At 40.3% G+C, this 25,892-nt stretch overlaps 1 protein-coding gene across 4 annotated transcripts in view; it reads right to left on the bottom strand.

Annotated features, from left to right (window-relative positions):
• Positions 1-25,892, bottom strand: part of LOC308393761 (inactive dipeptidyl peptidase 10-like) — a 148,044-nt gene that overhangs the window by 50,956 nt on the left and 71,196 nt on the right. For all 4 annotated transcript variants that reach the window (XM_080877735.1, XM_080877736.1, XM_080877734.1 and 1 more), the window contains 2 exons: positions 12,863-12,977; positions 12,594-12,689 (listed from right to left, as the gene is read on the bottom strand). In XM_080877735.1, coding sequence (XP_080733861.1) covers positions 12,594-12,689; positions 12,863-12,977 — 211 coding nt within the window. The remainder of the gene's footprint in view (positions 1-12,593; positions 12,690-12,862; positions 12,978-25,892) is intronic.

Raw genomic sequence — 25,892 nt, 5'->3', positions numbered from 1 at the left:
CAAGCACACTCGATGTAGAGAGGCTCCAGTTGGTGAGTAGATTGGAGCCCAGGACCTTATTGCTGTGAAGTAATCGTGATCACCACTCCACCACCATATTGGCCAACATCTAAATATGAGGAAGCAAATAAGACTTGGCTGGAAGCTACCAACAGTTGGAATCCACCCCCAGCTGCCCCAGAAGTTCAAATAAGTACAAGTACAAATACAAGTACAAATAAAATCTACCTACGGGCATCACCACAAGGGCATCACCACAAGGTAGCTCTGTTTGTTTTGTTCAGGTAGATTTTATTTGTACCCTTTAAAGTTTAAAGGGTACACTGTGTAATATCTCACCACTAGATGACAGCAAATTGCAGTGTGCATTCAAAAGGTGTGTTTTATTAACCATTCCATTTCAAATTGAAAACTTAAAAGTGTGTGGGAAACACTTTGTAATGCTGATAAGGTGTACTACATATATGTGTCTGGTTTCTAGCCACATATATAAAGTGTGATTAGCAGAAAATGGTGATGTTCATCTCCACAAACCTACATATTCTGAATGGATTTATTCTGAGTTTATGAGAATGAATCAGTTTGCTGGAAGATGCAATGAAATACTCATCAGTGTGTATTTATGAGTACAATGGTTTTTTTTAATATTAAATAACCTAAAAAAATACTTACTGTAACTTTTTGAAGTGAAACATGGAATAAAAATTAATCACATATATTTAAATAAGGAAATTATCTAACAGAGATCAAAACCTTTTTTTGACTGTAAACATAGTCCCCATAGACTGACTCACTTTTCAAGACACCCTCAAGTGGACACTGGAGGAACTGCAGCTTTTGCATCTATTTTCAACTCCGGAGGTAGCTGCTTATTTTCAACATGATATAGAATAAAAGTTTAATGCTGAGGTGTCCACATATCCATTTTGCCCATGTCTTGAAGCCCCCTTATCCACTGGAAGTCTCTGTGCTCCAGTAACAGCGATCGACCTGAACTCTTATAGAGGATGTGCAGTATTGTTCTCACATTATTTATATTATGTAATCATGTTTTACTCATGTGAGTCTCTACTAAGGATGTAGTCTCGTTTGTCCAAACCTCATTAGCAATCATGTATGACAAGCTGAGCAGCACTCACCCATAAGTGATTGCGCGCGCGCGCGCACACACACACACACACACACACACACACACACACACACACACACACACACACACACACACACACACACACACACACACACACACACACACACACACGTTATCGCTCTGTTGCATAAGCAGCTGGATGTTTTCTTCATCCTCAGCTCAAAAACACATAAGTTGTCCATACATTACAATAATACACCACAAATGCAGATAAACAGGTGCACATTCAAACCGACAGAGCAGGTTTAGTGAGGAGGAGGACGTATAGATGGTAGTGATGTAAAATAATGAACACGTTTATAAAGTTAGCAGTTAGCTGTTCGCTCTGGCAAACGCTGCACTGTGGGTTTTTGGTGGTAATTAATTTTTCAGACCTACAGAGTCGCCTGCCCCATTAGTTGTTTTGTTGAGATTGATGATAAATTTGGGAAATTGCTGCCTGACATGCAGCGTGGTGTAAATCTAATGTCGATCAGGTGCGATGAGAGCCCAGAGACAGCGCAGACGAGCGAGGCCTGGGCTTGAATTTACTGCTGCGCCTCCTGGAGATGTTGTGGGTGTAATTCACACATGATGGAAATTGCTTCCTTGACAACCTCTGACTTATTTCCTTTTCTCTCCTCTTATAACTTTGTTAGGCTTCAGTAGCTGCTCGGCCCTAATTTAACAGCATGAAGGACACTAATAAAAGCAGTTCGAGACACGGTTGACAAATTGAGTGAAAATAAAGCAAACACTTCAACCATAATAATAACAGAAAAAAAATTAAGCTGTGAGATTGCAGCTTCTTGAGTTCAGTCGCTGCCAAACAAGTTCTGAAGATCATTAAAATAATATGTCTCAGCCTCATCAGGAAACCAGAGCAAAACAAACACGTCCAAATCTTCTTCCTGATTGCTTAGAGCACGTACCCCCAGAGCAAACACAGGAAGGATGGATGAAAATAACTAATTTTTTTAAGTTCAAACTGCTGAAAAGATCAAGAGTATTGTTCCCAAAACAAGACTACCACACCTAAATCCTCATGTTACATACGCATACTGTCTTCATGCTGACATATGTCTAAATCTAAAGAAGAAGAAGAAACATTTTATCTATCTATAAAGTGGAGAAAATATTCAAAGTGATTCAATAAATAAAACTATAAATATCATAGAATAAGCTGGAAATGGATGGCGTGACCACTCTGGGTTGATCTATATTCCTATCCTGCTTTACGACCCCCGGGTAGTGACTGACAGAAAAAGATGACGGATACGAGTGACAGAAATTAGATTCCTCAGAAGACTCTAAGGGCTCTCATCCAGTAGGGGCTCAGAGTAGAGCCAAATGCCTTATGCAGCAAAGTTTTATGTTCAGACAAGACAAAGATTGAGCTCTTTGGCCAAATTGACAAGAGGTATGTTTGAAAAAGTAAAGATGAGGCTTTAAAACCTAACCTGTGCCAGCTGTTAAGCATGATGTTGGTAGCATCATGAAAATTTGAAAATTTGCGGACTACACTTAAAAGTCAGGAAAACGTAAGAGTCCGTCTATGTCAGGAAACCATCCAGTTGAAATGAACTCTACCAATTGTGCCAAGAAGAGCAGCCAAATTTCAGCCAGAATTATGCCGGAAGCTTGTTGATGGCTACCAAAAGTTTCTGGTTGAGGGTCAATGTGCTAAGGGACATTTCACCAAACATTAGTGTGGCTGAGTGTATACATTTGATCGGTGTGGATTACAGAAAATCCTAAATAAATTCAAAGTTATGCACCTGCTTCTTGTTATTAAATTGCATGCTGTGCAATCATTCCACTCTGGAAAAAGAGAAGTTCAAAGAAATCATTAAAAAAAATATCATTTCATTCATGCCCATAATAAACAGATATAAACTTCTCACCACAACTGTATAGTCATGACACCAAAATAACATTTAGACCAAAGTTCTCTCCAAAAGACTTTGGTGATATGGTCTTTTTTTTTTTGTCCAACAGCTGACGATTGCTGGTATATTTGCAACATACAGTAAGCGAATCTTCACTCCACAAATCCTATTTTCAGTGATGGTACTAATGGAAGAGCCCAACTGGGTGAAAACATTTCTTTTTAAAGTCACAAACTAGGATTATTTTGGTTTTCCAGTAAAATGGTAAAATGGTAAATGGTCTGTATTTGTATAGCGCTTTACTTGGTCCTAAGGACCCCAAAGCGCTTTACACTATACGCAATCATCCACCCATTCACACACACATTCACACACTGGTGATACTGGAATACTGGACCTAAAATTACAGATCAGGTGAAGGATGCTTCTGTTTGCAGCCTCTACATTAGCAGGTAGTGATACCAAAGGCTATAAAAGACCTTAAACATGACTGATGATCTCATTTCAGCACCAATCAGCAACTACTAAAGATGTGTCATTTGCAGTCGCTGACATTCTTTGCACTGCCACTTCCCATAACACACACTATAAATTATATTGTAACAATGATTTATTTACTAAAATTGGTTCTCAGGTAGGTGTATCATTGAATTAACTTAATAGAATTACAATAATTACCCGAAAAAACAACAGCAGTTAGCCGTACACCAGCTTCTTGCTTGCTTCTACACATACATCAACGTGTGTGTACGTGTGTGTGGTAGAGGACTAAACATCCACAGCCCATTATGAAAAGCCACAGGCCACAAGACTAGCCATTAGTATTATCTCTCTGTGGAAGGGAAGGACACAGCAGGAGGTGAGTCTGTGTTTCACAGCCAGAGCAGGAGGACCGTCTCTCACCGTCCCCCTCCACCTCTGTCCTTCTGTCTGTCTTTCTTCCTCTCACCTTCTGTCACTCTCAGCAAGTCTCCGGAAAGGTGTTATGGGTGTTTTTAGTTATCTAATTTACAACCAATGCAATAATTTAGCTATCACATTGCCAGAGTCCCTCCTCTTCAGCTCTGCCATCTATAGCTGCTATTTACATTCTGCTTCTTCTTTGGTTTTTCTTTTTTTTCATTCTCCAAGCCTGGATACAAACACAATCTGTCACTCTGTCACGGAGCCAGTTAAACAACGCAAGCCTTTGAGATTGTCCACATTTAGACTTGAACAGGAGCTCAAGGATGTGGAGGGATGCAATGACACAACACAGCCCTCGACCGCAGATCAAGGTTGTGCTGTAGCACGGGCCGAGTCTTATGCAACACGGTTGAAAAATGTAATGAGGAGGCGGTGGCGACGTGGCCCGGGGAAAGATTGAAGAGGAGAAGAGTCAGTGAACTCAGGTGGTGGGGGTGATGCAATGTTTGAGAGCTGTGAATTGGCTTTTATTATCCTCAGTGACAGATATTTTTCTCCCACATACACACACTGAGAGTTTGACTCAAGGACACTTTAACACAAATGCCACAATTAGTAACAGACCAGCTGAGCTGCAGCTGCGACAAAAACCCCCACAAAACAACAATCAGCTGGATTTGAACCCTATTGTCTATTTGTCTGGGTCACTTTGACTCCATTCGACTATCTGCTGCCATGCTGATATTTACCAAAAGCATGACTATAAAGCATTTCACTCAAGTCATTTTACCACACTCTTTATATGCCTTCATGTCATTTTGCCACCACAGTGTGTCACAGATCACAGATACAGAGTCATATGAAAAAGAAAGTTTTCACAGGACTCTACACCGTCGTGTGAAAACTCTTTTCGCATCGCAGTGTCCATTTGTTGTGTAACTGGGGCAAAAAATAAGGTTTACTCATGCTTTCTTTGATAAATTTATTAAAACTTACAAGTAAAATGCTCAAGTTCACCACTCCACCTTTGCTATTCATCTGATTGACTGTTTAACTAACATTAAACAATGGTTGAACAATAATTGCTTACAGCTAAACCCGGCCAAAACAGAAACTTACAATACCTGTTATTAAACATCGACTGGATGATTTAGGTTCCTCACAGAAACATAACCTTAGAAACCTAGGCATTATTTTTGATGAAGCTTTTTCTTTGGAGGGACATTTAAATCAGATAGTAAAAACCTGCTTTTTTCACTTGAGGAACATTTCAAAACTCAGATCCATCATGTCAACAAGTGAACTCGAGATGATAATACATGCTTTTGTCTCTACAAGACTCGACTACTGTGACGGCCTGTTTACTTGTCTAAACAAGAAAGGGCTGGCTCGTCTACAGGTTGTTCAAAACTCTGCAGCGAGGCTACTGACCCGCCTGATCAAGAGAGCCCAATTGGATTTAGGATCCATTTTAAAATTCTAGTTTTAACTTTTAGAGCATTACAGGGACATATTTCAAAAAGCTTTTAATTAGACCGGGGGTTTTATGATGTATTTATGACTGTATTGTGTTTTCTTGCCTTTCTTGTAAAGCACTTTGTGACACATGTCTGTGAAAGGTGCTATATAAATAAACTTTACTTACTTACTTACTTATTTGTTCCTAACACTAAGACCAAGCCGCTGAAAAAAACAAACAACAACAGTTGGTTATCAGCTAACCTTATGTCAACAAAAGTTATGCTCAAGTGTCCTAAAAGTCAAACTTTCCCTCAGATAAACAGTTTGGTTACATTATCACATCATATGAGAGTTACTTCTCTAAGTGTCTAAGCTCAACAATGTTTCATCCATTTAAAAGACAGTTTCACAAAATGTGGCTAACAGCAGCTTATATGAGCTAACAGAGGCTAAGAAGAGCTAACAGTATAACAGACATTAACACCAGCTAACACAGGCTAACAGCAATAGAAGCCAAAGACCTTACAGACAGAAAAGTTCTTTCAACAACTCTCAGTACCAGTTTTACAATTAGTAAAAGTCAAAACTGTCTTAAGGTTTATTCATATTTGATTCCTTATGGTGACGATGTCACCCTGCTACACTTTGATGACTTCATCATGAAGATCAGGAAATAAGGCCATTTAAATTCCTCTTGTACAAGCAAAATATCTGATTCCTAGACGTGTAAAAATATCTGCATTTTTAGCATCATATGTTCATGAACAGTGATTACCTTTTTCACAGTTACAGTCATTATTATTCCTCAACCATAGTTTGTCACAGGGGTTGTGGATGTTTATGTTGAGTCACTGCAGGCTGTTGAGCTCCAACACAGAGAAGCCATCTGCATTTGAATATGCAGGTCAGCAGGAGTCACTCCAGCTAGCTTATGTGTTTATACAGTGACAGACATAAAAAATAAATAAATAAATCAGGGACTCAATAAAAAAACAAAAAAACAACCTTTGGCTCTAAAAAGCAATTCACAAAGTATGAAAATGGTGAAAGTTAGAGACGCTTGAGGCAGTTTGATGTCAATAAATGAACCAGAGGTTTGTCAAACAGAGAGGCAAAAAGTATTAAAACTAAACTAATTATCATGAAAAGTGAGTAAGTGTTTTTATGAAACAATAACAGACCCCCTCTACTCACTGACAAATGTTTGGAGTCTGTAATGAAACCTCAGGTGGAGAGATTCTCATTTCCAGCTAATGCACTTCCCACAGTGCTCTGAACTTTTTACCCACGGCTCTCTCAATGCGGTTTTTCTCCCCCAGTGGGAGGAAAGTGTCCATCCTGTGGTTAGCTGAATTTATCTGGAAAATACTTTATTAAATGCTCATCAGCTCACCAATCCACTCTAACCAGCTCTGAAGAGAAGAACAGAAGTTTGCTTTGGATTTCAAGTTTAGAAAAATGTAATTGTCTTGGTTAGATAAAAACAGGAAAGTTTATTAATTAGCCATTATATTTCTCTAGCCTTCAAACAGGCCTATCTGACTCATTTCCATCCCCATCTATTAATTCATGGGCTCTGCCAGAGTAGCTTTGCATGAATCAAAGTCCAAAATAATCTTTATTTATCTTGCATTGGGCTCTGGTGCCACATCTCAAGTTTGGTTTGTGTCTCCAATAAACAATTGCAGCTGTCTAACCTCCCTTTAAGCCAACGTTCTTGTGATTGGCTGCCTCTTAGAAACAAGTAGTTGGGTGGAGCTAATGGATATCTGCTCTCAATGACATCATACTCAGCTAAGAGTAGAAAAAAAGGAGTTTAAAGATGTCTGAGACCTAAGCCTTTGGCTCGCAGCAATTGTACATGTTTACAATTATAATTGCTGTGAAGATTCAGTAAATATATACATACTAGAGATGGCACAATACCACTTTTTTATGTCCGATACCGATACCATAAATTTGGATATCTGCCGATACCGATATGAATCCGATATAGTGTTTTTTAATAAATAAAACTTTTTTTTAATATCTTGCTGCATTTTGTATAAGTTCATACTCAAGTTTAAATAAACAACACTAAAGCTATTCTGTTATACCTGTGTGTAAAAAATACACTGCACCCAAAATATTTCATAGTTCAGCAATACTGATCAATCTAATAAACCGACTACATCCTTCCTATTCTGGTATTTTAAAGAGTACTTAGCAGAAATATTAAGCAACCTAATAGGGTTGCAAACTCCAGCAAAAAAAAAAAAAAAATAGGGAACCACCCCCACCCTCCACCTCGTGATGCTTAATCGACGTAATCAACTTTAATTTGATGCAGTGAGGAAAAAAAATGCACCGAAATAAATTATTTTTCAAGAATAATTAAATAGATTCAACATCTTTCTTCAACAGAACTGCAGACTGCACAGATGGTACCTTCCCAAAGGAAAAAGTACTATAGCTTACTAGGATATATTAGACTTAATAGTTACTATATACAGTAATGGACTTCTATACATTTTACATCAGATTAAAACTTTGGGTGTAAGATTCAGATAATTATTTATTAAAAGCTCGACATTTTAAATGAGAATAAGAAAGAAAAGTATGTCTTTGTGCCCCCTTTTCCCCGTTAATGCCCTATCGGCCCCCCTGGCTAAACTTTGCTAGATCCGCCCCTGCACAGTTACCAGCCGTCAGCTACGTAGAAAAAGATCCTGGTGTAGAAAGTAATATTAAATAAATTCTAACAACAGATTATCAAGCTTAAACGTGCTGCTGTTGTTCAGCCGCTGGTTTCCTCTTTCTGGTGCAAAGTGGGAGATAAACAAACAAGAGAGACGGACTTGCAACAAAAAAGCCGATCAGCTGATCATTGATCAGTTTCACGACAGGAGAGGGAGGGAGAGAAGAGGCAGTTGCTCCATATATCGGTTGCTAAGCTTAACGTGGAAATGCTTTACAAACATTCAGAGATGAACTTACACACTTGCTTTACTTCTCTCTGGGATAACTTCCTCGGAGATGAAATGCCGGATTGCTAGCGAGGCTACAAATACACGCAGCGGCTCTATCACGTGAGGGGTACTGCTGCTGCGTGCTATGGTTATGAGCCGAGTTACGCCGTGTCTCAAGTTTTGTGAGGTGCTTTTTTGATATTTAATGGATCGGATTACATTTTTTATTTCTCTCCGATATCCGATCCAGTAATTTACGTCAGTATCGGACCGATACCGATACTTAATATCGGATCGGTCCATCTCTAATACATACATCAGTATTTATATGACAATAAATGAGGAAAAGCATAATAGCGTAATGTTGTTTAAAGCTGAGTATTTTATGAATATAAATGAAGGTGGTCTGGTTTGTTTTCTTTATTCACAACCAGCTACAGCAACACATTATATTGACTGCAGGTGGAGTTTGTGCTCATAGAAAAACCTAAAGAAACGCACCTTATGTTACCTGCTCAGTACAAAACAGCAAGCAGACCCAGTTAGAGCCGAGCTGATGAGCACAGTGGTGGACTAGCTGGTCAGCAGTTACACATCAACATATTTCCCTCAAAAGCTGGTGGGGAACAAAAATAGATGAAGAACAGAGTACCCAGGACAAAGCTACAGCAGCATTTATATTTCCCTACAAAACATATTTAGGAAAACATATCGTGGCTGTGCAAACTCTTTTACCCAATGCAAGTATAAATGTTATTTTAAATTAAATATCATTATTGTGTATTTGTATTTATTTTAAATCAGCTGTTTATTGATTTAGTCTTTTAATCTTTGAATGTAATATTTAACAGTCATATAGGAAGTCATATTAATTAAGAGTAGTTTTAATTAAATTATTTAATTTAATTTTAATTAGTGGTTGCAGCACGGCGAGCAGTGACCGTGGGGATAAACTTCATGCCACAGCAACCCTGAACTGGTTAAGCGTAACAGGATGGATGTTTAAATTATTAAACTTCTTGTTGTTGTTGTTTTGTTTTTTTTAAATAAAGGAACACATGAGGAATAAACAGGGGAAATTGTGCACCAACTAAAACTGTGTAAAGTTTTCTACACGCTGTTCTTGAAACTGAAGAACTGATTTTTTTTCTTTCAAAAGATAAAAATACCAAACGACACCTCTCATCAGGCCTCTCGAACTGACACATAGACTTCACCTCTGTGCTGTTTGCACAGTTTTATTCGCCTGCACTGCATTACATGTCGCTTTCCTCACACATTGTCCTCACCTCCTCCATCCTGAGCTACATCATCTTCACCTCACTCTGCAAGGGCCACGACTCGTGACCTTGGGTCACAATTAAAATGTAACTATACTCCTCTGCATCAAAGCCAGATATTGGCAGCAATACTTTTGTTTTTCTTTCCAAAAATAAAGGCACATAAAAAGTTAGTGCTATTGTAGCTAGGATTGCTCCATTATCTCATTACATAAAACTGATTAAAAATCCATCATGGCAGATGTTTCGAGATATAAATATGTGTTTATTTCAAAACCAAGTGTACCTAAATAATGCATGCAAATGTTTCATTTTTATTTCTTAACATATGAAAGTTAGTTGTTGCAATGGAAATCGATGGTCACAAAGGTCTATGATTCCAGTGAAAGGAGATCTAGATGAAAATAATTTAAAGTGTTGGTAAACAAACATGAGCAGGCAGCTAACAAAAATCAGGTGTCTATTTGCACAAGGCTTCAGTATTAGCTTATGGAGTACTATGTGTTCTTGGACTAAGACTACATCAAAACTAACAAGATGTAACCTCCAGGTCTGAAATATGAAACCAATGGCCATTCTTCCTGACAGCCAACGTGAAGTGACTCTTCCTCCTCAGGTTATAAGGAAGTCAAATAAGAAAATGACTCTACTTTCCACTTTACTGATGAGTTTACGGTCCAACTAATCTAGAGTAAAACACATGATAAATCAGCAGATAAAAAGTCGGGCGGCAGTGTGGTTAGCGTGCACAGAGAAACTCAAAGATCTGAAACTGTGACATAGTTGCTGCAGGACAGCAGTTTGACTGCAACCTTACTTTGATGTAGGATTAAAAGCAGAAAACCAGTGGAGTCCTCTTTCGCAAAGAGACGAGACGTAGATGAGTTGCGCTTATTAGCACAGACTGACTCGGATTGAGTGCAACATGTTGACCTTTGCCTACACTTACAAATTAAACAGCAATTGTTTGCAAACCTTCACCAGTCTGAGTGATTACAGTCAGTCCAAGAGAGACCACGATGGTTCGGAGACAGGTTGCCTCCCCTCAGACAATTTAGAGTTATCACCCAGAGCTTGAGGATGTCACATGCTGCATGCTCAACCTCTAGGCAACCAGCTGGTTGGCACAAGTACTTGCAATCAGTTGCGAAAAAGGAAATAAATGAATGTGAACACTATTTTTTTGGGCTTTCTCTCAAGTTGTCATTCAACAGGCTGTCATCCTGTTTTCACTCTTGTCAGACTGAACCACGAGTAAACTGTGTTTCTCTGTCTATAACGTACATCGGGTGTTATTCTCTCCTGATATTATCCATCCATCCATCAGACAAGGAGGGGAAGTTAATTGTCACCTTTCTTGGTCAGTAGGAGCTATAGAAATCAATTTCACTTTTTATATACAGAAAAAAATGGCCAGAGCTGCTTGAAAAAATCACAATCTAGTAAATGTACTATTGTTACTTAATTAAAGCTAGAAGTAACTCTGATTTACCTTTGCTACTTTTGCTTGTTAGGGACAAATATTTAGGGCTCCCAGACTGATCCAAAAACACATCAGGAAGTGAGATTTCCCATTTGATGACCTTCCCACTCTGAAGAACAGCATTTACCTTATTTACCTTAATGTCCTTTGGAGTTTGGTCACTTTTGTCTCCAAACAAAAAAACAAACAAACAAAAAAACAAACATGATGGAAGAAATGTCAAATGAGTGGCAGCACTAGGGCTGGGCTATATATCGAGTAATTTTAAAAATATCGATATATTTTTATACGAGATATAAGATGTGACAATATCATTTATATCGATATAGTATAAGTTACGTTATAATTATAGTTGTGGAGCCACAAGTTTGCCTCTCTTTCGTCCACTTTTGTCTTTACGCAACATTACTCGGCCTCGCCTCTCCTTCACTGAACACAACTCCCCCTCCTTCCCCATCGCTTCACCTGGAGGCAGCGACAAGATGGACACGGCAAATCTCCGTTAACGAGTTACTGCGCATCGCCCCGTGCGTGGGGCTGGACGGCACCAAATTGTTAACGAGCTAACCACGCTAACGAGCTAAGCCTAAAATCCTTTCATTCTCTCAAAAGTCGACAGCGCGCCTTATGTATGAATTCTGGTTGTGCTTACTGACCGTGAACCGATTGTATGTGGAACACGGCGCTCAGCAATCTGTCAAAAAATGTTTTAGTTCGACTTTGGTAAGCTACTGAGCTGCACCGGCTTGATGGATTGTCGGAACATTACGGCTACCGTAGTCTGGAGCCTAATACGTAGGCTCCAGACTACTAATACGTAATACGTACTGTGCTTCAACGTAATATTACCGTATTGTGTGTGTATAAGGACCATAAATGGCACCTGTTCAGAGACACGGTTACAAAGAGGATTTCAAACTCCAGGCTGTCAGTCACGCAGTAGAAGTTGGGAACAGAGCAGCTGTGAAATCTGTCTCTTTGTTATTGTGCTCGGCGTCTGTTAGTTTGCATTTTGACTGCACAATTGTGAGCTCTTTGTTATGCACAAAAACAACATAGTTTTCTTTTATTTATGGAGCATTATTATTTAATAAATGCTCATAATTTATTTTTGAGTAGTTTTTTTCATGTACATCTATGCTGTATGTTAATAAAAGTGCCTGTGTGACATCTGGGACACAGCTTTGACTAAGAACTCTCTTTTTGTTCTTACGTTATGGCTTTAAAAAAAATCGAGATATATATCTTATATTGCCGTCCGGCTAAAAAATATCGAGATATGAATTTTGGGTTATATCGCCCAGCCCTGGGCAGCACATTAAGTCCATCTTTTATATACAACGTGAGTTTACCTTTCCTTGTCTTTCTGTAAAAGGAGACTTAAACGCTGCTACTCTGTGCAGGATTAAAACCTCAGACTCGAAATATTCAGCAACACACATCTTTGTTTGTGTGAGGATTTTTGTGTGGTTTTTTTTTTTTCATGTAAACACTCACCGCTAATCCACTTGGCCTCGGGGTCGTGAATGCTGAACTCTGGTTTGTAAAGATCTGCTACAGTCAGCCTGGACTTGCTGCTGCCGGGAAGTTCAACTGGAAAACAAATAAATGGGTGAACTCCAGGTTACAGTGAGAGATTCATCCAACGCAGAGCTGCAGATTATAAGTGTCTTATAAAGCATATTCATGTACTTCTGACAAACACATATTTGCATGGTTTAGAAAGCTAGAAACATCATCCTGTCTCTCTCCACAGGCTGACATACCGGGTGTGAGGACGACCACAGACATGGTGATGAGCGAGCAGACCACCACGATCACCAGCAAAGAGATTGCAATGCCCTTCCAGTTCCTCTGCGGAGGGCTGACGTCCACATACTCCTGCAAACACAGAAAGTCAGAAACAAACACTAATCATCAGAAACTGTGCCTCTGTGTGTGAGTCACTCGAACACTGCGAGAATTCATCTGCAGTCCTAACAGCCTCTACGCTCGCTGTGAGATTTTGCTCTCATTCAGTCAGAAGTGATGCTGTTTAATGCGGTCCAGCTTGCACTTCATCCCAGAGGTGTTGCATGTGGCTGAGTTTGAATTTATGTGTAACTTCTTCCAGACCAAACTAGGAAAACTTTTTTACACGGCGCTGACAATAAAATATCATCCCAGTACTGATATAAAGAAATGGGCTCTGCAAGACCTGTGAAGGTGTCTTATGACATCTGGCACCAGCTGGCAGCTCACTGTGAGTTGGAGGTGCTGTGGACCAGTTAGGGATTTGCCCTGAAGCTCCCCACAAGCCTCAACCACACACACAACTCTTAACTTAATACAGTTACTTTTGATCATTCTGAAAAATGGGATACTTTGTATAAAAATGGCTGTAATTTCTAAACAGTTAATTCAAAAGTGTCATTAAACCACTTAAATTAAAGCTGAAGGTTTCCACGTCAGTCACATCTTGAGTGTTTTAAACTCTGCTGTGTTGGTGTACAGAAGGAAAAATACAAAAATTGTACCTTTCTCCAGCAAAATAAAGTTTGATGCTTCATTTTAATTACATTTTATTTATATAGCGACACATTACAACAACAGTTAGCTCAAGGTGCTTTATATCGTAAGGTGAAGATTCTACAATAATACAGAGAAAATAGAGAAACCCCACCAATCAGACGAGCCCCTATCAGCAAGCTCTTTGGTGACAGTGGGAAGGAAAAACTCCCTTTTAACAGGAAGAAACCTCCGGCAGAGCCAGGCTCAGGGAGGTACAGCCATCTGCCACTGGTGTGGGGTGAGGAAAGGAAGACAGGACAAAGAAACCTTGGCCATTTCACTCTAACTAAATGATGGACAGAAAATTGTGGCTCTGCTGTAACAACCCGTTCTCACTCCCAAAGCGTAACATTTTACGCTAGGTGACAAATCGTCACCATATTACGTTTTCGGCTACCCACCACGTTCCTAAATGACGACCTCGGAAAACAGAGGAAATATGAGAACCCTCTGGACTGAATCTACACATGTTCGCTCTTTTTCTTCAAATCGCTTAGAAACACGCTATTTGACATCATTAAAGTCCTGGTTAAGGTCAGGAAAAAGGTTATGGTTAGGGCTAGGGATAAGGTTAGGTTTAGGGCTGGAATACAGGGCTGGAACGTCTATTACCGCGGGAGCGTCATTGCACTGGATTCCAGCCATAACCCGCCGCGTACCCTAAGAACGCTGAAGGTCTCCTTTCGCGTTCCTCAGGAACGCCGCGGGACGAGACAAAACGTCGACATGTTACGCCTCAGGAGTGAGAACGCTCTGGCTGTAATCTGTGCTCTCTTTCAAAATGAGAGAGGAAATAAAGGCTCACTGAATTTGATGCTGTGGCGTTCACACTGAACATCTACAGGACGTTTGGGACTGAGATGCTTGAGCGTGCTCCAACCACCATCATAAAAAGATCAAACATAGCAGAGAGAGACTGCATAGGCTTAAAAATCATGTATGAACTGAGCCCCTGGGTCCAGATTACTGTGTGATACTTGCTGTAGAGCAGGGGTGTCAAACTCAAATACACAGTGGGCCAAAATTCAAAATGGAACAAAGTCGCGGGCTAACGTTAATATTTATTGAAAAAAAAAATCTTCCTCCAGATATAAGAATGAATCTTTTCTTATGGACTCAAACAAGTTTAGCTGAAAAACTGAATATGGAACAAGCAAAGCTTAATACTAAACAATATATATATTAGCTGTATAATACCAGTAGGCCAGCTCTGATAGTAATTTGGTATGGCTTCGCGGCCTAATTTGGCCCGCGGGCCAGAGTTTGACACCTATGCTGTAGAGCATTAACAATACATCTCCAGGTTTCAATTACATTTTAATTTAATATGAATTTGTGAAGTTAACACAAAATTTCCAGAGCACTGAAGCTGATTTAATAGCTAACTCCTTGTTTTGCTACCTTTGAGCTTGGTACTAGCAGCCAGTTTTCAGATTCTTCTTCTTTTTTCTTTTTTAAAGTTTTTTGAAAGTGAAGCTTAGCCCCCTGAGCATTTCCCATTTTTTGATTTTAACCAGGAAAAAATATATAAGTTCAGTCAGTAAGAGCTCCACAACTTTGAGGCCTTAATGAACAGCCTCAGGCTCTATGGATCTGAGACACCTGGGAGAACTTAGAAATACAATAAGTTTCCTTGTCTTCATCACAGGGCCAGAGTGAGATTTGTAAAAGTCCACTGAGCGCTCATGGTTCTGAAAAATTCATCACCTGCAACTCCACCAAATCTATCAAAGCTTCGTCCTTTATACAGCTGCACTGTGACTAACACCAGTGTGACGCGTGATGTAGGGCACCTCTGATATCCTGTAGTGGAGACTTGAAAATGAAAATCATTTGCACATTCACTGATTCTGTGACTTTTGTGACTGTGTGTTTGAGATCTTCTGAGATCTAATGTACGATTTGCAAACGGCGGCAAAAAGACAGGATGCAGAGCTGAAGATGAAAAGTGATAAGGATGGACAGGATCAGAAATGAGTATATAGAGGGCAGAGGAAGGATAGTGGATATACTGGGAAAAGGATCCTTAAGACAGAGCTGCCAGGCAGAGGAGTTTGATGGCTCTAGTGAAGCAGGACATGTAGAGGTGGTGTGGCAGAGGTGAGATAAGGTGAGATAGCACTAGATGATCTGCTGTGGCGACCTCTAAGGGGAGAGGTCAATTTAAGAACTTCAAGGTAGGTAGCTGAACTTTTTTATAAATGAGAAAAATCATGGAAGACAAACTTTGATATTGTTTTTTTTAATCAAAGAAATTTGGTTGATTATTCCTTTGTTGTAACAATACTACCTGTCTTTTTATGCGGTTGGAAAGCCTGTTTCTTTCCCCTTAAGTTGTGCCACTGTTACGTGCCAAGAGGTGTGGCTTTGCTTTTGTGTTCTATTTATCTTTCAGGTGTCAAGCCTCCACCTATTGGCCAGTTCGAAGTGATTGGCATGTGTCTATTGGCCAATCACACGCCGAGGATTACTACAAATGAGCTGCTCCCTGGCCAGCTGGTGGCTGCTGGCTTCTGCTATGACAAACATTTGCGAACAGGCTTCTTTATATTATGTGTGATGGGAGGCTGGACAGGTAAGCTGGGGTACCTATACACTGATTGCAGGCGTTAAACTGTTAGACACACTAGGGTATGCGGTTGATGCCACTTTTGTATGTTTTCACTGACCTTTTGTCAAGCAGCTGGGTAGGCCTTTTGTTTTGCATTTTTGTTTTAGTTAGGCCCTGGGAGCTCTCGCCCTCTTTTTGTTTTATTACTTTCTGGTAATAAAACCAGAAAGTAATAAAACTGGTAACAAACTACGCTGTAATGGACTAAAATCTTGCAGTACCATAAGGTACTGCTTGCCCACAACCACACCAGCAAAGAGTACTCGCGCATGCTGCCCACTCTGTGACCTACCTTCACGCGACCAATAGAAACAAGGCGTACAGCCGGGCTAAGTTCAACCACACAAGGAACTTTATGACACAAGTTTACGTGCATATGGACCTCCGGAGCCCTTGAGTAAATCATTCCATTCAACACATTGGCTTCAGAGGCCACAGAAAATCTGTGGAGAGGTTAGGTTTCACACTGTTATGTTTAACACTTCCCTAATAATGCAGAACCAGGTACAGTCGGGTCAAGTGTGATAATGAACACCTGTTGGTGCACACTCAATGCTGAGAGGCACCTGCTCTTCATCAGCTCCATTGTTTTCCTCATGACAGGGCACACAAACAAAAAGTCACATAGTACAGTGAGTTACTGAGGACAGGTGATCATATTTTTATTTTTATACATATTTTACATGTAACCGTTGGTCAAGAAAGGCTTGAACTACTGGCTAAAAGGAAATTGAAACATGCAATAAGCAGAAGAGACGCAAAATGTGTCAAACGGAGACAAAAACTACTGCAATAAAAAACAAAAAGATACAGAGAATATCTACAAAAACAAAACTGTTCAAAAACTAAAATGAGATATAAAACACAAGCAAAGATGCAACAAAAACAAAACTGTGTCACACAATCACACAACGAGATTTAAAACTAAACAAGGGAAAAAACATGCAGAGTGATACAAAGTCAGGTAAAATATCAGCAGGCTACAGAGTCAGAGACACAAAGCAAACAGAAATCATATCTGCATGTACTTATGAACTACTGTTTCATAATCTGTGTCCTGTACAACAGAGTCTGAACCTGTGCCAAACATGTTTGCTTTGCCAGGAGGAGCTCCTCTTGTTAGTCTTATTCTTTTAATGTGATTGTTATTGCTTTATTTATTATCATTATCGACATAAATGTACATATTGTGTAACAAAGAAAGAAGTAGCGCAATAATGAGGAAAAAAGGAGGATAAGCGCATCGGCTCACCGACTCCTGCTACTCTAACACCTGAATGAAGATACACGAGTAAATACACAAGCTTACTGTGCCGGTGTGTGTGTGTATGGATGAGAAGCTTCCAGCATACTGCAAATGAATACATTATAAAAACTAATATAACTTGGATAATTGGTATCCAGCTGTTTTAATACGGATTTGTGTGTGAATCACTTCTTTGTAAAATGAAATGACTGAATAAAAAAGAAAGAAAAATGCAGGTCATCCAGCACACAACATGGATCAGTCTGTAAAATAATGATGTGGGAAGAACAGTCCCTTTATTTCCTCCTATTGTTTGGAGTGCATTTAGAAAACATTAGAAGGAATTCACTATTTTTAATGGAAGCGAGATATAAAAATAGAGCAGACTCGCCGGCGTTCATCTCCAGCATCAGTCAGGATTGAATTTTGACTTTTACGGTCATATAACACTCCCGTCGTCTAGACAGAGTGGTGATTATCCTCCGAGCTAAAGTGGAAAATCTGATCTGAGCTTTCACACGTTGTGCTCTTAGGCTGAAAGTTTGCTTAAGGATTCCAAGACATCCAATGAACCGTAGCTTCTCAAGAAGCTACCAGCTTACATCATTCCTCACTCCAGCCTCCGATGATGAAAGTTGAACCCGCAGCCAAGACGTTGACAAGTGAGAGAAAAGATGAGAAAGAAATGATGCAAGCAGGGTTTTCAGTTTAACCTCGCACGGGGCCAGGAGACGGCTGCGGACGAGCACTCGGATGTTTCCAGCAGCGACACTGCAGGGGACTGTAATAGGAAGCTGTCACATGCTGACTAAGTGGCCTTTCTTCTGAGCTTGAGAGGGAGAAGCATAAAGGGAAGACAGCATGAAGCCTTGTTCGTACATCAAACACATCAAACTGCATGTTTTCCAGCAGTCTGTCTGCCCTCTGTAGAGCCGGAGAGACGAGCTAAAAACTCATGTTTCTTTTGACTTGTTAAGTATCCTGACAATCTTCATTTGGTCAGCTGTTTGGTGTCTAATTATCTCCAACAGGCAGAAGATGGAAAACATGTTCAAATTTGGAAGCTTAAAAGGACTCTTGCTGTGAGTTTTAAAGTATCTGACCTGAAACCTGAAGGAGTTTTGTAGGTGGACATCAAAGATCACCAATTCTCTAATGTTTACTGTCATGCTAGACTGTTTAAACATTCAACAGGTATTCCACTTTAAAATATGTGAGGCACAGGTTAAAGTCTCTTAAACCTTCAAAGTGGACTGAAATTTCTCATCAGGAATTTCTCAAAAATAAAGGCAAAATGTAATAAATTCAATTCAATTTGATTTATATTGTGCCAAATCACAACAGCTGTCTCGAGGTGCTTTCTTTTGTAATGTAAAGACCCTACAATAATACACAAAACAGACAAACCAGATTAACCTCCCATGACCAAGTTTGGTCTGTAGCAGTCAGACAGATGTCCTCAGATTTTACTAGAATACTTCAGTATAGAAAAGCTGTCCAGGTCCTGGGTCTACAAAACAAGCCAAAATGCGGAGTTTGGTTTTGTGCATTATGGTCAAACATCTTCACTTTGGTCTTGTCTGTTTAAAGCACATTGTTCTAGAAGTCTAGTGGTTTTTTTCAGATGTAACTTTGCAAACCTAAGCTGTGCTGCCCCGGTCTTTTCTGAAAACCCTTTCAAATAAGCCATACATGTTCAGTGCTGTGCTTTAACATTTAACAAGCTAACTGATGCCTGTAGAGTCTGAGAAGTAGCTCTTGGATTTTGCAGTTTCTCTGAGCGTTGTGTGCTCTGAGCTTGGGGTAAATTCGCTGGCATTGTGTTAACACACACCTGAAAGCTTCAGACCTGCAAACCGCTAAATGTTCTGTTTTCATAAGGTAGTCACACTTACTGATAAACAGCTAATCGAGTTTATTCATTCATATGGAAGCAGTAACAGGGTAGTTCGTTTTTCACATGGTTGCATAGAGCCTGTGAAAGCATCATTCAGCATCAATGAAAAAATTTAGGTAAGTGGGATTTATATGTCTGTATTAAATCTCGAGCATATATTTTAATGCTGAAACGCTACATTGAAGCCTGATGTGCACCATCATAAAAGCGCAACTACGTGTCATCACAATTCAGTACGATTATTTCCTCTTCCTCCTCTTTTCTCATCATTTTTAACATCAACTTGAAGAGACTGGACTGCTCAATAAGCGCAACTCCAACGACAACTAGTATGTTAGTAAACTGCGTTGTATATTGTTGGGTTCCAGAATAAGTTGGAAGTCCAGAGTTATAATTTTCATCCCCAATGTGCCCTCAACTCTGATTTTAGAACAGTGGTTCTTAACCTTGTTGGAGGTACCAAACCCCACCAGCTTCATATGCGAATTCACTGAACACCCCTTTACTGAAAAATAAAATGTGATTTTTTTTTCAAATTCAAGACATAGATATGTTTTTTACTGGTGCACAAAATGAGCCATGCATGTCATGGCGGAGGCTGTGCCGAACCCCTGAGACCGACTCACCGAACCCCTAGGGTTCGATCGAACCCAGGTTAAGAACCACTGTTTTAGAAAGTCAAATTAGCCCCACCAACCCCAAGTTAACAATCCACGATGGCGACAGTGAACATAAACTGCAATAAAACAGAAAAACTTTGAATCTATACCGCCACTGCTGTGTATTTGTGACTTGCTAAATAAACCATACACAGGCTCTATTCATGAATATGTTGCAGCAGGTTTTTTTTACCATTAAAAACACAAGTATTATTCTGCATTGCTAGAGATGCATGAATGGCTCTGCCCTGCTAAGAAGCTCAACAAATCTTGTTTTTCATTGCTTTTCTGTCTTTCCTACTGGAACAGACTAACTCAGGGCTGACATCACTGTAGACTTCCAACATTAAACATAACTGGAATGCAACATAAATACTGGCAACCGAGTTGGCTACTTCTGCAGGGTACACAATAGGCTCTACACAGATTCAGCACAGCCTTAAAGCCTTTTCACATAGGATGTAGCTCACGCATTGCTGTGCTCTGAACCGCTCTCCTTTCTATTGCTTGCACTAGGCAATAGCGGTTCCCTGCTGTGCTTTGCACAGTCAAAGTTGAGTTCAACCCGGTTGAACTTTGACCGCTGTGCACTGTGATGTACCTTCGTGCAACCAATAGAAACCTAGAGCCACGCTAAGTTAAACCTCATGATGAACGAAAAGATTCTGTGTGTATCAGAGTTTAGTGAACTTTCTGACACAAGTTTACGTGCATCTATCCACAGTATTTCTGATTTCGCGCCATTACCCCGATTCATAGCGGAAGCCGGTTTTTTACTTCCGCTTGCGCTGTTGTTGACAGTTGCGGGGTTACACCTTCACTGTTGATAAAGATTTCTCTCACTGCAGTTTCTTTTACCTGGAGTAAATGGCAACACATCGAAGGTGGATACACAGTAGAGATGTTTTAAAAAGCAGCGAGGACAGTTCAGTTGCAGTGCCTCACCCGTCACTTCTCACGGAGTGGGTAGATGACATGAAACTATGGCCCGATGTTAGCTACATCGACATTATTAATTACCTTGTATTTTCCGAAGGCGTTGATGGCGAGGAATTACGTAATTACAAGAGCACCGCACAGCAACAAAATTGATAAAGTACTACTCAACAAACAAGGCGACTTTATTTTTCTTAAAGCAGCTGTAGAGCCGAGCCAGAGTATTAATCAAGCGAAACACTTAGCATGGGCAATGCTAAGAGAAAGTGGAGTAGTGGAGACAGTCGGCTGTTCCTGTATCGCCGGATTAGGGAGATCATGTAGTCATGCGGCTGCTATTCTGTGGAAGGTATATCACTTATCTGGATATCACAATGTTTAAATCACTGAAACAGAAACACTGGACTGGTCAGAGGCTGTGATTAAGGAGTCACGCTACTGCCATCTAGCCAAGTATTACGTGGAGCACTGTTTACATGTGACACAGAAGTGACACAGAGTAGTATAATACATGTTTGTGGATATATATATATACACACACACACACATATATATATATATATATATATATATATATATATATATATATATATATATATATATATACTGCAGGAAAATCAGACTTACAGCAAGCTCTGCTAAAAAAGTTCCAGTACGTGCCACCACAAAAAATGACAAATTTTTATCTGAGCACATGTACCCTTCCTTTCGTGGGAATTATGAAACAAACTATGGTAAAGAAAATGAAGTTAGAGCTTGTCATCAGCTGAAAGAACAGGGTATGAACATCCTTCACATGGGTAGTGTTATCAGCATCCAGGAGCCATGGCTCTCTGCGAGTCCTGACGGGGTCATTGACTCAGATGTGCTTCTAGAAACAAAATGTCCTGTGCAGACTTGTCCTTCACTCACGGAGCAGCTTACCCAGAAATGCAGCGATATCAAACTGGTAGATGAGGAACTGCAGCTGCAGAAAACTGGCAGCAGAGGCTATTACATGCAAGTGCAACTTACAATGTTTTGCACAGGGCTCAAGACTGCCACACTTGTGATCTGGACACCTACTGAGCATGTTTCATTTACAGTGCGATATGATGAAGCATTTGTAAAGGAACAAGTAAAACGCTTGAGAGGGTTTTACTTCTCATATTTCTTACCTCGACTTGTAGAGGAGTATGCAGCAGGACGGTTTCAGTTAAATGAGAGATACTTGAAGATAATGGGCAAGGTTTAATGCATGTTACAACTATAAATGGGACAGTCAGACACCAACATGTCTGCAGAGTTTGGTCTCTGTCTTGTGAATGAAAGGAGACATTCAATATGAAATCTGTTAAATATTTCAATACAACTAAAACGTACATAGTTGTAACATATGGTGGGAAATGAATGACAAACTGACAACATTAAATGTTGTGAATAGTTCTGTATTTCTGTAATCTTCCAACCCAAAAAATGTCAAGAATGCGCAACTAACTATTGTAGATTTGAGAAAAACTTTTTTTTTTCATTTAAGAAATTTATCACATTGTGGTTGAATAAAAAAGTAATAATTGTTCAATTGATTGATTGCAATTGTTTTATATATATACACTGAACAAAAATATAAACGCAACACTTTTGTTTTTGCTCCCATTCCCCATGGGATGGACGTAGAGACCTAAAATTCATTCCAGATACACAATATAACCATCCCTCCCAAACAGTGGTCACAAATCAGTCCAAATGTGTGGTAGTGGGCACATCTGCTATATTGAGATAATCCATCCCACCTCACAGGTGTGCCACATCAGGATGCTGATCTGACATCATGAGTAGTGCACAGGTGTACCTCAGACTGCCCACAACAAAAGGCCACCCTGGAATGTGCAGTTTTTTGCGCTATTGGGGGTCTGGGGAGCCAGAACCGGTCAGTATCTGGTGTGACCACCATTTGCCTCATGCAGTGCAACACATCGTCGCATGGAGTCTATCAGATTGTCAATTGTGGCCTGTGGAATGTTGGTCCACTCCACTTCAATGGCTGTGCGAGGTTGTTGGATATTCGTGGGAACTGGTACACGCTGTCGTATACGCCGGTCAAGCACATCCCGAACATGCTCAATGGGTGACATGTCCGGTGAGTATGCTGGCCATGCAAGAACTGGGACATTCTCAGCTGCCATCTGCCCTGAACAATGTGAACCATGATTCATCCGTGAAGCGCACACCTCTCCAACGTGCCAGACGCCATCGAATGTGAGCATTTGCCCACACAAGTCTGTTACGGCGACGAGCTGGAGTCAGGTCAAGACCCCGATGAGGACGACGGGCATGCAGTTGAGCGTCCCTGAGACGGTTTCTGACAGTTTGTGCAGAAATTGTTTGGTTGTGCAAACCAATTGTTCCAGCAGCTGTCTGGGTGGCTGGTCTCAGATGATCTTGGAGGTGAACCTGCTGGATGTGGAGGTCCTGGGCTGGTGGTTACACGAGGTCTGCGGTTGTGAGGCCGGTTGGATGTGCTGCCATATTCTCTGAAACGCCTGTGGAGACGGCTTATGGTTGAGAAATGAACATTCAATGCACGGGCGACAGATCTGGTTGACATTCCTGCTGTCAGCATGCCAATTGCACGCTCCCTCATTGCTTGTGGCATCTGTGGCATTTTGCTGTGAGACAAAACTGCACATTCCAGGGTGGCCTTTTGTTGTGGGCAGTCTGAGGTACACCTGTGCACTACTCATGATGTCAGATCAGCATCCTGATGTGGCACACCTGTGAGGTGGGATGGATTATCTCAATATGGCAGATGTGCCCACTACCACACATTTGGACTGATTTGTGACCACTGTTTGGGAGGGATGGTTATATTGTGTATCTGGAATGAATTTTAGGTCTCTACGTCCATCCCATGGGGAATGGGAGCAGTAACAAAGGTGTTGCGTTTATATTTTTGTTCAGTGTGTATGTATATATATATATATATATATATATATATATATATATATATATATATATATATATATATATATATATATATACATACACACATATATACACATATATATATATATACACATATATACACACACACACACACACACACACACTGTATCACATAACCTTTCTTCTAGAGCACAAGATAAAAGAGTGAGACCTGGAATTATTTACTCTCTACATATATGTACATCAAATTTTAAAATAATTGCATTACACTACACAACTTTATGTCCTGAGTAACCATCTTAATATCCCCGAGTCCACAATTATTGTGTATTACGAATGAGATCCTCTCTTAAGTTCACTAGAGCAGCACATATTCTCAGTATCTTGTCTACTTTAGGAGCCATGCTTATAGGAACAATTTGTGAAAGTATCTTGTAGACTTTCAAGCGTCTGATTGCTCTTTCAACATGGATTCTTACATTTGCAATCCGACGTGTGTATGTTACCTGTTCCTCAGTTAGCTGTCTACGTTTTTTTGTGAAAGCGGGTATTACTAATCTAACTTTTCTCTCAAAGAGTAAGTCTTTAATTGTAAAACCTCTATCTGCCATGACTTCATCACCAGGTTTTAGGTATGTTAATATTCCAGAGTCCATTGTGATAAATTTGTCACTACATCGGCCGCCATATAGAATAGAATAGAATAGAATTCAACTTTATTGTCATTGCACATGCACAGGTACAGGGCAACGAAATGCAGTTTGCATCCATCCAGAAGTGCTTTAGTGATATAGATATATTACAATATATATTAGCAATAATATAGATATGTGAGTATATTACAGAAATGGGTCTATTATGGTATGTTATAATGTACACGGTATGAAGTATGTTGTGAATATTCTATAACTATAAGTATGTACAGGCTGTAGTGAGTACAAGCTATGTACAGGCTATGAACAGGATATAAATATGAAAAACTATACAGAATATGAAATAAATAACTTTACAGAAATCTGAGATATACAGCTATACAGAAATGGGAACTATGCAAGTTGTAAACAGTTGTAGGGTTAAAAATTATCAAATGTACAGAATGATTATTTACACAGAGCTATACAGTAGTGCAGTTAAGATAAGTGAGATATAATTCCTACAGAGGCTATATAAAGAAAGAAAGAGTACTTTATTGGTCCCCGTAGGGAAAATCCCTCTCTGCATTTAACCCATTCACTCAGTGAAGCAGTGGGCAGCCATTGGGCGCCCGGGGAGCAGTGTGTAGGGACGGTACCTTGCTCAGGGGTACCTCAGGGTAGCTGTTCAGGGGAATCGAACCCCCGACCTTCCGATCATGGGGCCACCACTCTACCTACTGAGCTATCCCTGCCCTGTGGTTGTGTTAGTGCTAGTGGTTGTGAGTGGTGGTTCAGTCCATGTTATTATTGTGTGTTTGAGGGTACAGTTGTCCATTGTGGGTGTGTGTATGTTCAGTCCATGTGTTAACGTGGGTCAGATGTCAGGAGGCAGAGTTCAGGAGTCTGACAGCTGTGGGGAAGAAGCTGTTCCAGTACCTGGTGGTCTTAGTCCGGAGGCTCCTGTAGCGCCTCCCAGAGGGCAGGAGGATGAAGAGTCCATGTGATGGGTGACTGGGGTCTTTGATGATTTTCCCAGCCCTTTTCAGACACCGCTTCCTGTAGATGTCTTTCATGGCAAGAAGTGGTGCTCTGGCGATGCGCTGGGCAGTTTTCACGACCCTCTGCAACGGTCCGAGGCAGAGCAGTTCCCATACCAGACTGTTATACAGTTGGTCAGGATGCTCTCGATGGTGCAACAATAGAAGTTCACCAGGATGTCTGAGGACAGGTGGTTCTTCCTCAGAGTCCTCAAGAAGAAGAGGTGCTGGTGAGCCTTCTTGACCAGCTTGGAGCAGTTGGTCGTCCAGGTGAGATCCTCGGAGATGTGGACTCCCAGG

Source organism: Rhamphochromis sp. 'chilingali' (assembly GCF_963969265.1).
Source record: "Rhamphochromis sp. 'chilingali' genome assembly, chromosome: 3".
NCBI classification, from domain to species: domain Eukaryota; kingdom Metazoa; phylum Chordata; class Actinopteri; order Cichliformes; family Cichlidae; genus Rhamphochromis; species Rhamphochromis sp. 'chilingali'.
Note: the sequence above shows the minus strand (reverse complement) of the source record. Positions and strands in the feature narration are given on the sequence as shown.